At 53.5% G+C, this 14647-nt stretch overlaps 1 protein-coding gene across 1 annotated transcript in view; it reads left to right on the forward strand.

Annotated features, from left to right (window-relative positions):
• The first annotated feature begins 8400 nt into the window (after positions 1-8400).
• The window catches only part of SLCO2A1 (solute carrier organic anion transporter family member 2A1), a 33004-nt gene continuing 26757 nt past the window's right edge, over positions 8401-14647 (forward strand). The window contains exon 1 of the mRNA XM_009644433.2: positions 8401-8490. Within this exon, the coding sequence (XP_009642728.2) occupies positions 8401-8490 (90 nt within the window). The remainder of the gene's footprint in view (positions 8491-14647) is intronic.

Raw genomic sequence — 14647 nt, forward strand, 5'->3', positions numbered from 1 at the left:
GGTCCACGCCATGCACATGGGGTGTCTCCTTGGGTCCCTGCTGCTGAAGTGGGAGCGGCCAGAGGAGGATGGAAACTGTGATGGGATGATTCCCATGTGCATCAGCAGAAACAAAATGTCATTTCCATTGGAAAATATTTCAAGGTGCTTCAGCCTTTCAAGATGAAACAAAATCTTCCCTTGCAAAATGTCAGTTCCAGCCATTGTTCCAGTTTGACTCGCCTGTTCCAAGGAAAACAAATAGATTTTGACTTGAAATGGCTAACGCTGATACCAGCTCAAAATCAGCCCTTCCTACCACGCATTCAGAGTTAGGAGAGGATCTTGTTGTGATCAAAAACATTCTTTCTGGGTTTATTCCAGCTTCTCCAAACAGAAAGTTCCCAGTGCTTTTTGCAGGACGGACATTGCAGCTTTCCATCCTGCCCTGGGTGACACCCGGGTTCTCTTCTCGGACTGCAGTCCAAGGTGGAGCCAGGGCTGGCTGCCGGCAGCAAGGTACAGCCAAGCCTTCACCTTAATTTTGGGCTTCTAGCTGCTAAATATCAATGCTGGGGTGACCCCCATGGGGAGAGGCACCCCGCAAAGGTATTTTGCTTGGGGACGTAAGAGCATGTGGCAGCATCTGTCTTGGGAAATCCTCTCTGGGAGGAGGTGGAGGAGGGGAACGAAGAGATCTGAACTACTTTGGGCACACAAAAAGAGTTCTGTCAAAACCAATTTCCAGTAGAGCTCTGCAAAACCCGTGTCAGCAGGGGTGGGTGTCTGCCAAATCTCAGCGTCTTACTCACAGACGCCTCTCCCTCGCATCCAGTGTGAGGAGAACGGGTTTTATTGGTTTGTTTTTGGGTTGCTGCTTACTGAAGTTCAGGCTGTTTTATTTCGTGGGTTGACCCTTACAGGGTGACAGCCAAACCACACGCACACGCTCTTGCAGTATCAGGGAAATTTGGAAGATTTAGAACCAAACAAGGAGTTTTTATGAAACTTCCAAGTAGCTGGAAAAAAAAGAATAAAATTAGGTGATTATGCAACCTTGGCACTCGTGTTGACATCGTCGTTAAGTCGGTCAATATATAGTATAATAAAAATACCATTTTCATTGCAAACACATAACTTTTATTTCATATCGAATGGCACCCGGAGCTTCAGGACTCGCCGTGGGATGAGTACAGGCTTGTGGAATGAGACGTGCTGAATTCACTCTTTTATCCTCTTTTTATTGAATTCAACCTTTTTTCCAGAGGGAAGCGGACAGGCATTTGAGCTTTGTGGTTTCACTGTCCTTACCACAGCTTCAGGAGGGATCAAATCACAGCCGTGATTGCTGGACTAGCTCCTTTTATGTAATGGGGTAATATTCATGAAAGCTTTTTGTCTGCTTAATTATTATTTTATTATTATTATTTCTATTTGAATGGTGGCTGCCAGAGGACTCTGGGGTCTTCTAGAGGTGGCACAACACCTAAATAAAATAATTTCTAAGGTAAAATGTCAGTATATCATAAAATAGAATCATAGAATCACGGAATCATTGAGGTTGGAAAAGCCCTTTAAGCTCACCAAGCTCAACCGTTCCCCTAACCCTGCCATCCCACCACTAAACCCTGGCCCTAAGCACCTTGTCTGCCCGACGAGGTGTATCCAATGAGCATCAGCTCCTCAAGGGGGTGAAGGTCTCCAGTGGGACGTGGCAGCTGTGGGCATGAAACCATCTCTGAAACCATGAAGGCCGTCTCAGCCCTTCTTGCCCCTTCGTGGGGCTTTTGTGGGGACTCTGCAGCTGTGTCGACCCCCTCTCTGTTGGCGGGCAGGGACTCATCCCCAGGAGCAAGTAATATAAGAGGGTGCCACCTTGCTCGTGGTGACGTATCTTGTGTGTCACCTACCAGAGCTTCGCAGCAGAGGGAGGAGGCTGCGATGCGAGCCCCCCCGCCAGCTCCTTGCCTGGAGGGGCCGGCGTTCCTGGGTTGCACCCAAAGGAGAGCAGTCATTAAGGTGGGCAATGCTGAGACATCGCCACCGCCTCCTTCCCTGTGCCAGCACCCAGGGTGTGGGATCTCCTCCTGCTTAAGAGCCTCCCTGAGCTGCTCGAGGTCTGATTTGGTCGCACACCTTCCCCCTTGCCCCTTAGGGTGGCACCTCTCTAGACCTGCTACTGGGGGTCTAATGAGATACCTGTGAGCGGCAGCAGGCTTTGGCGCTGCTGGGTGCGGGCATTTTGGTGTGAAACGACAGAATTGCACTGCAAAGAGGCTTGGGAGAGCCTGGAAAAGTCCTCTGTCTCCATGGAGGAATCAAGGTTAAGGAATTTTACAAAAATATTTGACTCGCTACCTTTGTAGACTGCAGAAGCCTTGCTTAGGGGCAGTGATCCTGAAATATGTACTGACTGAAGTTTATTGGCAGTGGGCAGAGTTAAATTAGACTTGAAGCAATCTCAAGGAAGCGCAATCCCACATTGAATGGCACAGTCAGATCCTTGTCTGCCTCATTTAATTGCTTTTACTACAGGATACTGATGCTTTAGATTGCAAATCCTTCGAGGCAAGGACTGTCTCTTTGTTCTGGGTTTGCGGAACACATCCTGCAGCAAAGGCCAGGGCTCTGGCCTGACTACAAACATCTGGTTATTTTGAATGCTGTACTCGGGGAGTGCCAGGAGGGCTTTATGGCAGTGGCTGGAGGGTGCAAGGGTGGCAGGGTCCTCACTGGTGCAGCCCTGCTGGGTGCTGACCCCTGGCATGCCCAGCACCCAGGTTGCATGGAGTGCCTCACGTCATCTTCCATCCCTGCGATTGCTCTTGTTTCTGGTGGTGCATGCAAACGCCGTGCAAATGGCTATATGGGAAGGTGTGCAATAATCAGTCTTAATTCCAATTTCCCGCCTCCTCCTTTTTCCAGAGTTTCTTCACTAGAGTATGCTGAGCCAAAGGCCCTGAACGTGACACCTGGGGGGCTTGCATCTCCAAAAGCTGTTGCAGGGAAAGGAGAGGTGGAAAAGGCGTTACGGAGAAAGGAGAATTGGCTGGTCCAGTGGGCACGCACGAAAATAATCCACCCATCAGGTCATCTCCAGTTTAACTGAAGAGCCTTTGGTACATGACGTCAGGGATTTGGTTGATGGTGAGACTCGAGTGGCCTAATTACAAACGAGGCTTAGTTAAAACAGAAAAGGCAGAGGAAAAGAAAGTGGCTGTTTAAGCAACGTGATGAGAAGCCCCACCAGGGCTCATTTAAAAGCATTCCCTCCACTACTCCATTCACCTATAGCCATCTTAAAGAAGCGGAGAAGCTTTCTGCCTTCCCCTCTGCTCTTCGCACCAACACAGCCTCCGTGCCGTCGCCCTCGTGGTGCCATTGCAGCCCTGCAAAGCTTGCCTCCCTGTCTGCTCCTCCAGAAGACACCTCGCTCCTGCCGCTGCCCTGCTTGAAGGTTTGACTGCCTTGGCTTTGCGTACGGGATGGAGAACACGACCGAGTTGCTTAACGTAATTATTAGTCACCAGTGCAAATATCCTCTGCTTCGGGTTAGCTGGTCGGGGGAGGGTTAAGCACTGACACACGCCTCTGCCATCATCTTCAGGATAAACTACCTGCTCGCCCATCCCACCTTGACCTCGCTCCCAATCTCTGGGCATGCCTGGCTTCCTTGCAGGGTGGGCGGTGGCCTTGGCCAGAGGGTAAGTGGTGTCGCATCCGGCACTGGGGCTCAGCTGTTGCTTGTCCCAAAAGCTCCTCCGTAGGTGTCTCTGCCCTGTGGGGGCCGTGGTTCCCCCTCCCTGAGTGCTGGATCACCTCCTCAGGTGCCGGTAACCCACCTTCCCGCCACTCACTACCCCCAGGAAGAAGGTCAGGCTGTGAGCCAGCCGAGCCTGTTCTTCAGGTACGGCTGTGTTCCTCCCTCTGACCAGTATTTCTGCTCCATATCAAATGTACGTTGCTGGTAAATTAAACCCAGCCTGTCATGGTCTGTAATTTCTGTTGCAACAGCAGGCATTGGCAGGAACTGCTGGTGCACGCTGCCCGCCCCGGCCCCTTTGGTCCTTGTCCCCCTGCTGTGCCACACCACCGGAGAATAAACGGGATTTCCAGGGGATGGGTTTGACATGCTGGTCTGCAGCCCCAGGGACTGGCTCTGGTAACACGGGGAGGGGGTGGTTGTTTTTAACCTGCATTCCCAGAGCAGTGTTTGTACTTGCAAGTCTGAAACCCTCCAGGAGCCCCGGGGGCTTCGTGTTTGCTTCTGCAGAGGCTTGTGCTGTCCTGGGACTGGTGTGCAAGCAAGTAAATTGGGGGTCACGTGGCTCCAGGAAGTTTGTTTTTAAGCTGTGCGAGGTTCCCAAGTAAATACAGGGATCACCTTTCACTCCCTCCCTAACGCTGCTTGCGACCGCACCACCCACAAAGCAGGAGACCCAGCACATCTTGGGGGAAAATACCTAGGGCTGCTCAGTTTAGGAGGGGCTCTGACCCTGCTTTTGCACCTTCCTCTCTCTTGCAGAGCCTCCCCAGGTCTTCCCAACACGATGTGTCTGTCCAGTGTCTGCCCGTCCTTGTGTCTCCTCCCATGCCTGACATCCGTGGTGGGATCTTCCATCACTGCTATGTCTGAATAGACCAGAAGTTTGCTTGGATCGCATCTCGCTCCCACTTTCTGCTGAGCCAGGCGGTCCTGAGGTCCAGTCCTTTCTCCAGCTTCTACTTTTGCACCTGATTCAGCGCACATGGACATGAACGAGGACACACGGACACACACACGTGGGCACACGTGTGGCTTGTTGGACAGTTGGACTTGATCTTAAAGGTCTTTTCCAACCTAAATGATTCTATGATTTCCCAGGCTGGGGGATGCACCCAGGCTTGCTGCAGGCTTCTCTGTTATTGCTGGATCGCACAAAGCCACCAAAGAGTTTGGGAGGCAGCTGAGTCTTCTGGATCCACACTTTTGGATCTGGGGAAATAACTTCTGGCCTAGCAGGAACCAGATTCCTTGGGATGTCCGACCACACAGTTCACATTTTGCCAGCTCTGAGATAGGGAAATCAGTTCCTTGGCCCATTGTTCCCTTGGGGCCAGGGTTGTCTGGCTCCAGACCATGGATGGTGCTTCAAGCAAGTCTGTGTGAAATGAAATACCGACTGCAAAAGTCCAAGTCACAGTCCTGAATCACTGATAAGGGAGGCTGCTGGGAAAGAAAAACCTTTAAGAAGGATCAGCTGGTCCAGCTTCAAACATAGCAGGGCCTGTGCATGCATAGCATGGCAGGAAATCATCTTCCATGCTGCACTGTGGTGCCTCTTCATCTAGTAACGAGTCTTCCCAGGGGCCAGGAAGGTCTTCCCAGTTGGGTCCCAGCTGCAAAGAGGGACTGGCCTCAGTTCCTGCATGGCTCTAGCGCTGTAAGCTTGGTCTGCCCATGGGAAACGTGCCTGGTTTCAACTGGTGGCTTGTTTTGGATGAGGGGAGGTGGTGGGGAAGAGGATGAACTGGTGGTGCACGTGGAGAGCTGCGGGCCTGATTCAGCTTTGCTGGTTGAAGTAACTGGTTACTGCTCAGTTAGCAGCAGCAAGGTCTTCTCCTTCCAGCCGACGTCTTTGCCAGAACAGCGTGACTCCTGGAGGAGGAACTCATTTTGAAGGCCAGGAAAGAAATGCAGCCCCAGGAGCCGTGTAAAACAAACCAAACCCTGTTGATGCGTGATCTTCCCTGCCAGGCACTTAACATCAACCATATCGCCCTAATAAAGCACGATGAGAAGAATTTGAAAGCAAACTTTCCTCCCCTTGTCAGCGCCGCCATAAATCACGGTCCTCCCGTGCACTCATCTGCAGGCCGAACTGTTCCTTGCCAAGGCTGTAACACCACGGGAATGAAAACGCAGCAGAGAATCCTCAAAAAGAGGCGATAGTCCTGTTTTCTTGCACGCCTCTCGAGTTGTCGCTCCTGTTATGCAATCTGTTGTCTAAGGTTGGTAATTTAAAAGCAATGCCTGTGGAAGAAAGCTAGAGATCAATCCGTGTCCAAATACTGGATGCGTCCTTAGATTGCTCCTGCCTTTAATAACTGGAACCATCACAACTTCTAAATTCAGATTTGTTGGCTTTTATTGTGTTATTTACTACAGCTTAGGTCAGCTGCCAAGGCTAGGGCGATGCTTGGGGGGAAAAATGGTCACTGGGAGCTTGTTCGTGGGTGAGTAGAGCAAGGCACCATGTGGCGTGCAGCCCCGCAGGGAGGTCCCTGGTTAAATCGGTTCACAGCTGGGTGCAGAGCACCTATTGCAAGAGCTGCAGGTGGAGAAATACAAGGGCAGCATGGGTTACCAGTGTGATTTCTTCCTGCCCACCAGCATATCAGCCCCACGTGGGGCATCCCTCCCTGTACCAGATCTAATGGGGGCTTGCTGGGGGATAGCTCCAGACCTGGGATGCCTGGGGACCCAGGTCCTTTGGTTCGGAGCATGTCAGAAACTGCCCCAGCCTCTGTCCCTTCCTTGGCCAGCCAGGACGCCTGGTCGGTTCCCCCCAAGGACCTGCATCCCGGTGGGGCAGTGACATCCAGCCCACAGGGGTGTTTATCAATCCCCAATTCCCTTTTGACTCGCTGCAGCCTTTTGCTTCCCCTTGCAGGGGTTATTAACCCCACCGGCACAGAGTTTCCAACCCCATCCATGGGCTACAGCATAGGGGCAGGGACGTTTCTGCCTGCTGCCAGGCAGGGACAGGCTTGTTGAGCATCGTGCCTCCTCCCTGGGTGCGTTTTGCTGCACGGAGGCAAACTGGTATGGAAAAAGCTGAAGTTGGTGGCCGAAACAGGTGCTGCGTGGAGGTGGTTGTGATAACAAAGTGAGCATTACGGGTCTCTGCAGAATAAACTGAAAAGAGAGGGCCAGTAGCGAGCAGGTCAGGCAGTGCCTGAAAAACTGGCTCAGTGGCTGTCGGGCTCACGGGGAGGATGGGAGAGGAGCAGAGGAGATGCTCAGAGCAATGAGCTTTTCTGTTGGTGAGGCTGAAACACTGCCTCTTGCCACTGAGCAGCGGATAAAAGGGCTCAGCTAACTCTGATGGGGGAAAAGGGTCTCTTCACAGCACGTCCTGACCCTGGATTTAGCAAATTTGGGGATGGGAGTGGAAGAAAAAGAGAGATGGGAAAACAGGCTGGTGGTAGCTGCCTGTTCCTGCAAGCGGAGCTCCTGGGGCAGGGTTAGGAATTTGGGAAGCTGACGGACAGAAGGAGATCTTTTTATCTTTGCCACGCTGGTTTTCACACTGCTTTCAAGCCCTGCACCTGGTCAGAGCGATGCTGGACCCCTGAAATCCTGACCTGGGGGTCCTCTGGCAGGCAAGGTGGGGAGCACCCGGGAGTCTCTCCCATGGGTGCAACGGAGCCTCTCCCACGGGTGCAATGCACCCTCTCGTGGTGAGCGGCTACGGCGGGTGCCGGGGCAGGGCCACGGGTGTTGGTGGGTGCCTGCTGAGCAGGACTGGGCTCCTTGGCATCCTACTGGGGCATAGTAGGGACCCGCCAGCCCTCCAGTGGCCAAAAAACATTCAGGGAGTGGGGATTTGCTTTCTCTGGGCTCAGGGCACCCCGAGGCGAGCTCCACTGTTTCCCACGGGGTCCCCTTGCCTCTCTCCCCCCCGCTTTAATGCAGGGGAAAAGCAATAATTTTGACAGAGCGCTTGAAGCTGGCCGCCCCTCAGCCAGGACCGACCTGTCCTTCTCCCTCTGACACATTTCCTCCCCGTGAGGAGCCCGCAGAATAAATCAGTGCTTTGCATAAACAAAGCCCTGGAGAGGTACTAGCAAATAACCGGGGCTCAGGAGTCTCACAAACGCCGTTTTTTCCACAAGAGAAAAGCAGGAAAAGTTGGGGTTTCTCTGTCAGTCCTTAACCCAGGTAGGGATTTCTCTGTCTGGCCCCCCCACCTGCCCCCATCCCACCACCTGGGAGCCAAATCTCTGTTTGCCGAAAGGTGCCTCCCCTTTAGGGGGACTTGGATTAAAACCCCAATCTGTGGGGGCTGCAGTGCCGGTGGCTCATCCAGCCATGTCCCGCAGCCTCGGCCGGGAGTGCAGCAGAGGGGATTTGCGGCAGGGACAAGTGGTGGGTTGGGGCGCTGGGTGTCCCCCCCGGGGGTGGGCAAGCATCTTCGTGCCACCACAGTCCCCATTTCTATGCCGGCTGGGCTGCGGTGAGCCCTCACTCCCACCTGCTCCCTGTGTGCTGGCGTTGGCTTCCTGCGACTTTAAAGTTTCCCTCAGCGCACGGAGCAAAAGAGGGAGGAGAAAGGGTTTCATCATCGCTCCCGAGAGCCGACTTATAAAAACTTTGCGCTCACGCTGCCTGCCTCACTCACAGGCTTGGAGGGCGGGGCTCCCTGGGAAGCCCCCATGATGGGAGTCCACCCCGAAGCCGGCAAATCCTCAGTTGACGTCCCCAAAAGGTCCAGCACCTGCTCCCGGGGTATCTTCTGCAACATCAAGGTAAGGAGCTTGGATCCGTGGCAGGGATGCGATGCTTCCCCGGCAGGAAGGGAGGAGGATGCTTGCGCAGAGAGCCACCCCAACCCATCCCACCGGTCCCCACAACCCCCATACAATCCCCCGGTAAAACGAAGGGTGTTTGCCAAGGTGCAGAATTTGAAAGTCAGCTCCCCGGGCAGTCCTGGATGACGCCGCTGGGGTCCGTCCCACTCGGCGGGCAAGAAGGGCTGGGGGGACTTGGGTGGGTTTTGGAGCGGAACCCTGCAGGGTGCGCAGGTGTCAGGCCCTGTGGAAGTGGCGTGGGCAGCTCTCGGCAAGCTGTGGAGCTTACCCACGGTGTCTGGTACACGGTGTGCTGCCACTTAGGGAATGATTAACCACATCCTGGTGCGAAAAGAAAACACTCCCCTATAATAATAATAATAATGCTGATTTGCTTTAAAAAACCACGGCGGGCAGGGCGTTTTGAGTGAGAGAAGCAAAATTTCGGTGGGTTGAGGTGGGTTTTTCTGGCATTGGTTGCTCGGTTACTCACCGGCCTCGATTAGCAAGGTGGGAGCTGTCATCTTAAAGCTGATCCCTGCCCGAGCTTCAGGCTCTTGACCTCGCTGCCAGCGTGAGAAAACACCAGCCACCCTGGCCCCTCTCACCTTTTAAACCCTGCCACCCATCATGCTTTTACACCACCCCTCACCCTAGTTGTTTTTCCCCAGTGCGGCACATTTTGGCCCATTTTTGGATGGGCACTGAGGCTGCTGCATGTGCTGGTTCCTGTCCCCAGGGCATTCTCGTGCATCAGCCAGGATTCCCCTGGGTGGGGGGGGATTTTTGTGCCTTGCTTGGCAGCACCTCCTCACATTGGCATCTGAAGCAGCCGGGTGCAGTTTTGGGGAACAGCAGCTCCTAACAGCGCAGAGTGGCTTCGGGTATGTGAGAGGGTCCCCACCAGCTTCCAGGACCCCCTCGTGCTGGTACTGCTAGTCGTGCCCTAGGCTGGGGTGTGATTTCCCGCTAACGTTACTGAATATGAGTGTGCGTTTGCTGCGGGGACGGGTTTGTCATTGCACTCCGGGATGGGTTTGGGTTTTATTTGCCACCCATCTTTCCTCACCTTGTGTGAAGGATTGGCTCTGCCCACTCCTCTCTGGGCTGTGCTCGCTTGGGTTTGATTTCTGGGCAGCGAAAACTTCACCAAATCATGGGGTCCCCATGGTTCTGTCGGGGTGCTGTGGGGATGCTGTAGGGTACCACAGGACTGTTCCCAATAGCTGCTCCCTCTCCTGGGGGCTCCCCATGCTCGGGCATCATCACAGGTGACATCTTCTGGTCCCACATCCCTGAAGGTCCCTGCTTCCCAGGCTGGGCTATTCCAGCGGGTGACTTGATGGCCCTTTCTGGCTGTGAGCTCCATGAGGAAGAGCTTGAGGTTACTGTGGGTAATTTGAGGCTGCTTCTGGGCTACTCTGACATGAGTCTGGAGAGGACCGGTGGCCTGATCTCTCCTCTGGTGGAGGTGCAGAAGGTGGCCCTAACCCCCTCCAGGCTGCTCCAGTAATAACTGTGGCTTGCGGTGAGTAATGTCACCCAAAACCAGAGCCCTTCTCGCAGTTCTTGCTCTTTCCTGGAAATACATACAGTTCCCTCCAGCTGCACGCTAGCAAATATATCCTGGAGCTGAGAAAAAGTTGCCCAGCTCCATGCCTTTTTCAGGATGTAAAACTTCAGGGTTCAAAAAAAAAAAAAAAAAAAAAAAAGCCCCAACAAACATTAATCTCTTTCTGCATCCTTGAGGCAGCCACAGGAGTCAGGCTGGGTGCTCAGCACCCCCTACCCCCAAGGGCAATTGGTCAGGGGCTGTGTCTGGGGCCTCGTTGGGGCATTTGGCCGAGGGTAGGTGACATGGGGGGGTCACTTTGCTGGCGGCAGGAGCTCTGGCTGCACCAGGAGGTACCTGGCTGGCCAGCTGCACCCATCAGCTCCAGCTCGGGTCACCTGGGTGCCGGCTGGAGGGGCTCAAAGTCTTCATTTCAAAATGAGCAAGGAGCCTGGAGCTCCCCAGAGAGGCCAAGCACCCCCAACTGAGCCTGTCTGGAGGGTGCTAGGAGGTGGTTTTGGAGGGAGAGGTGGTGTTGCAGCACCCGGCGTGGCATCCACCTGCGGGACCATGTGCAGGGTGCCCCCAGGAGCGGGAGATGCCACCAGGGATCCCCACCTCCCGCCTGCCCTGGCTGGGGGAAATACAGCTGTGCTAAGGAAAAAGCAGTGCTTTTGTTTTAAAAAGTTGCTAGGTTTTTGCTAAATCAAGGGGAACCAGCCCTCAACTTAGCACAGCCCAACTCTGGCACCATGCAAACATCTTAAGGAACAGTTTGAGCTCTGTCAAAGCACACTTGTTGTCATCGGCTGGGTGGTGGGTACCATCTGGGATGGTGGGGAGTCTGGACACCCATCCCCTGGTGAAAAATTCTTGTTTAAAGAGCAAATGTATATAAATTGACAGGCAACAACATCCCCCACCCTTTCCTGACCTGTTCACTCTTCCTGTGCCCTGGCATTTGTGTTAAAAATATATTACAAAGGGGTTTAAATTAATTAGGTGCAGTGTCCTCCTATAAGCGACGACAGCTTCTGACGGGGGTGGGATTTCCAACACACACACAAAAAAATAAAAATATCCACTAGCTGTAACAGGCTCCAAGTCTTAATCGCCAAGCTCATATTTATTCCCCAGGGCTCAGATGCCAGGATCGTTTTCAGAGTGCCTTTTGCAAGGCTGGAGCCAAAAATAACAAATTATTTTTCTGTGCAAACAGTCCTGCTCCTCCGTGTTCGCTGCCATGGGGGCCACCACCTCCCTGCACCCAGTTCCCATCACTCTTGGGGTATTTTTCAGCACCAGCCCCATTGCTGCTGATGTTCGGAGGTGCGGGAGCACTATGGTGCAGGGGGGTGAGCATCAGAGAGGGCAAGGTCCTGGTGGAAAGCAGCAGTTTTAATGGTTCTGCAAGGGATTTGCGGAGTGGGGTGGGGATGGCAGATCTGGGGGTGGGTGGCATGGAGGTGCCATGGGGGATGTGGGAGGAGCGTCACGGAAGCGGGCACTTGGGGAGGCAGTGCCCTGTGAATGTGGCTGCTGGCTCCTATCCGTGCTCTTGACACATGGCAGGCATTTACAGCTGATCTCTGTACCCTAGGGAATGTGGCTGGTGACAGTTCTGTCCCTTATTGCTGCCGTGGAAGTTGCTCCCTGGTATAAGTAGGTATTAATGACTGCAGCTGCAATTACACCAAACAGCACCAAGGCTCTGTCTGCGCTGATATTTAAGGGCACCTCCTGGCGCAGCCGACAGTACGTTTGCTGTCTGCGCCACGTCCCATAGCTGGAATAAACCTCATCACTGTGCTTATGTTTTTGAGTGCCCTCCCAGATCACCACATCCCAGAATCCCAGAAGGGCAGGGGTTGGAAGGGCCCTCCAGAGATCACCCAGTCCCACCCCCCTGCTCAAGCAGCCTCACCCAGAGCAGGGTGCACAGGACATCGGTTGAATATCTCCAGAGAAGGAGACTCCACAGCCCCCCTGGGCAGCCTGGTCCAGGGCTCGGTCACCCTTCAAGTCAAGAAGTTCTTCCTCACATTCAACTGGAACCTCTCCTGCTTCAGTTTGTGCCCATTGCCCCTTGTCCTGTCGCTGGGCACCACTGGGAAGAGTCTGGCTCTGTCCTCGTGACACCCACCCTTCAGATATTTGTACGTGTTGATGAGATCCCCTCTCAGCCTTCTCTTCTCCAGGCTAAACAAGCCCAGCTTCCTCAGCCTTTCCTCGTAGGAGAGATGCTCCAGTCCCCTCATCATCTTTGTAGCCCTGCTCTGGACTCTCTCCAGCAGTTCCTCACCCTTCTTGAACCAGGGAGCCCAGAACTGGACGCAGTGCTCCAGGTGGGGTCTCCAGATGCGGCAGAGTTGCTTGAACCCCTTTAGAAGCTGGCTGCTTGTCCTGAATTGCCTTGAAGAGAGAAAGCAGAATGCAAAAGGCCTTCCGTTTTGGGGACTGGGAGGTTGCTGCTGAGCACTGTCTCCCTGCGAGAAGCCTAGAGCATCTAGGTAATCCCACAGCAGTGGTGGAGATGGGTGAAGATAAGCAAGGACACCCCCCTACTTTAGAGTTCACCAAAGCTTCCAGGGTTGTGCTGACTGGCACTGGGATTTTGGGAGGTTGCAGTTGTGCTGCTTGGCAAATGCGGGATGAAGGCAACCTTCAGGAGGATGGTGGCACTGGGGACACCAAGGACCTCACAGCCTAAAGGAACAGAACAGGTTTGGAAGGTGGAGGAGAAGTGGTTCATTAGTCTTTTTGATACCCATGCATGGCCATGGACCCCATTGGTGTCCCCCAGTCCAGAGCCCTAACTGCTGTCTCCAGTCATCATGTCCATGCCCATCTTGCCCTTCCAGATGTCCACTTGAAAAGGATTATTTCAAAGGCATTATCTATTTGCCGTGCCACGGGTGTTTTGGCTTCTTCACCTTTATTGTCTCTTTTGGGGGGTTTGTGCTATTTTAATTGATAGCAAATTGCTCCTTCGGGCTCCCCAGAAACATGGCAAGGAGGAGAGCTTTGTAAAAACCTTGTTGGTTAGCTGAGTTGGGCTGGTTTCAGCTGGAAGCTGGTTAACTGGAGAACGCAGGGGAGCCGTGTGGAGTGGTTGGGAGTGCAGGCAGCGGGAGGCTTTTGCCCTGTGGACTGCCTGGTGTGGAAAAATGAAACAGGAGGGTAACAGAGTTATTGTCACTTAGGTCAGCCAGAGGGGGTCTGGGGGAAAATTTAAATCAGGTGCTGTATTGGGGCAGGGAGAGGGATGGTACGGAAGAGTGCAGGAGTGGGGACGGCAAGGTCAGGAGGAGACTGTGGGCTCTCGGAGTGTGATAAGGCTTTAAAGCATCCCAGGGTGAGGACGCTGGGGGTATGCCAACGCCTCCCTGGGGAGGCTGAATGCCTTCTGCAGAAGGAATGGGAGATTTGCCTTGGGGTCTGAGGCCCCAACAGCATCGGGGCAAGTTTTTTGTCCCTTCCTTTAAAGGGACTGAAGGAATTTGCTGAGAGGAGTGTATTGCAGAAGTTTGGAGATGTAACAGTTGTGCTCTTGTATCCTGTTGGAAAAGATTATGGATTGCTTTGTGTAGCTGTGGGCAAGAATGGGAGATTCATCAAGTCATGGGTCTGAGGACAGCATGGCTGCATGTTCGGAGAGGGAAGCACTGAACGGAGATAAGTCCTTGTTGTTTAGGTTTAAGCAAGAAAATCAAAGGATATTCCAATACCGGGCACCGTGCAAGGAGCGACGGCGAGTAGGATGAGTGTTTGTAGCAAAGAAGCAAGCAGGGACCTTAGGACAAGTGGGGTGGCATGGGGAGAAGGACCCAACATGACTGGGGTCTTCAAGCATTCATGGTGATGGTGCTGGCATTGGAAAGCAAAGGTTGGGTTTGGGTGGATCCGACCCTGTGTTTAGGTCTGGTTTTGGTGGGACCAGGTTTCAAAAGGTACCAAGCAATACCAGCAGCAGGATGAGGAAAAAGATGGGGAAGAGCCAGATGGTAAAATGGGTTGGAAAGTTCAGTGGGATCAAGGTCTAGGAGACATGAAACAAGATAATTTTATGAGGGGCGAGGTGGTTCAGTGCCCAAACATAACCAAGGAGTGGTCAGTGTAGATAAGATTATCATGAGCAAAACGGGTGAGGAGTGTCGCTGATAGGGAGCAGGAGGCACACGGCCAGGGCTCGGGCGTGCGAGGGGAGTGTTTACATTCGCTTGTGGGTCAGGGAAAACAAAGCCGAGCTGAAGCTACCTTCAAGGAAATCACGATCGGATCCTGATGCACTGTAAAGAAAACAGACCTTCAGGGGAAAATGAGAGAGCAAAGACCCAACCACACAACCTCCCTGCACACTCAGTCCAATTTCAGGAAGAATCACACAGAATCCCAGAATGTCAGGGTTTGGCAGGGCCCTCTGGAGATCACCCAGTCCCACCCCCCTGCTCAAGCAGCCTCACCCAGAGCAGGGTGTACAGGACATCGTCCAGGCAGGGGTTGAATATCTCCAGAGATGGAGGCTCCACAGGCCCCCTGGGCAGCCTCCGCCAGGGCTCCGGC

This window comes from Egretta garzetta, unplaced genomic scaffold (assembly GCF_000687185.1).
Source record: "Egretta garzetta isolate BGI_Z169 unplaced genomic scaffold, ASM68718v1 scaffold448, whole genome shotgun sequence".
Classification (NCBI taxonomy): domain Eukaryota; kingdom Metazoa; phylum Chordata; class Aves; order Pelecaniformes; family Ardeidae; genus Egretta; species Egretta garzetta.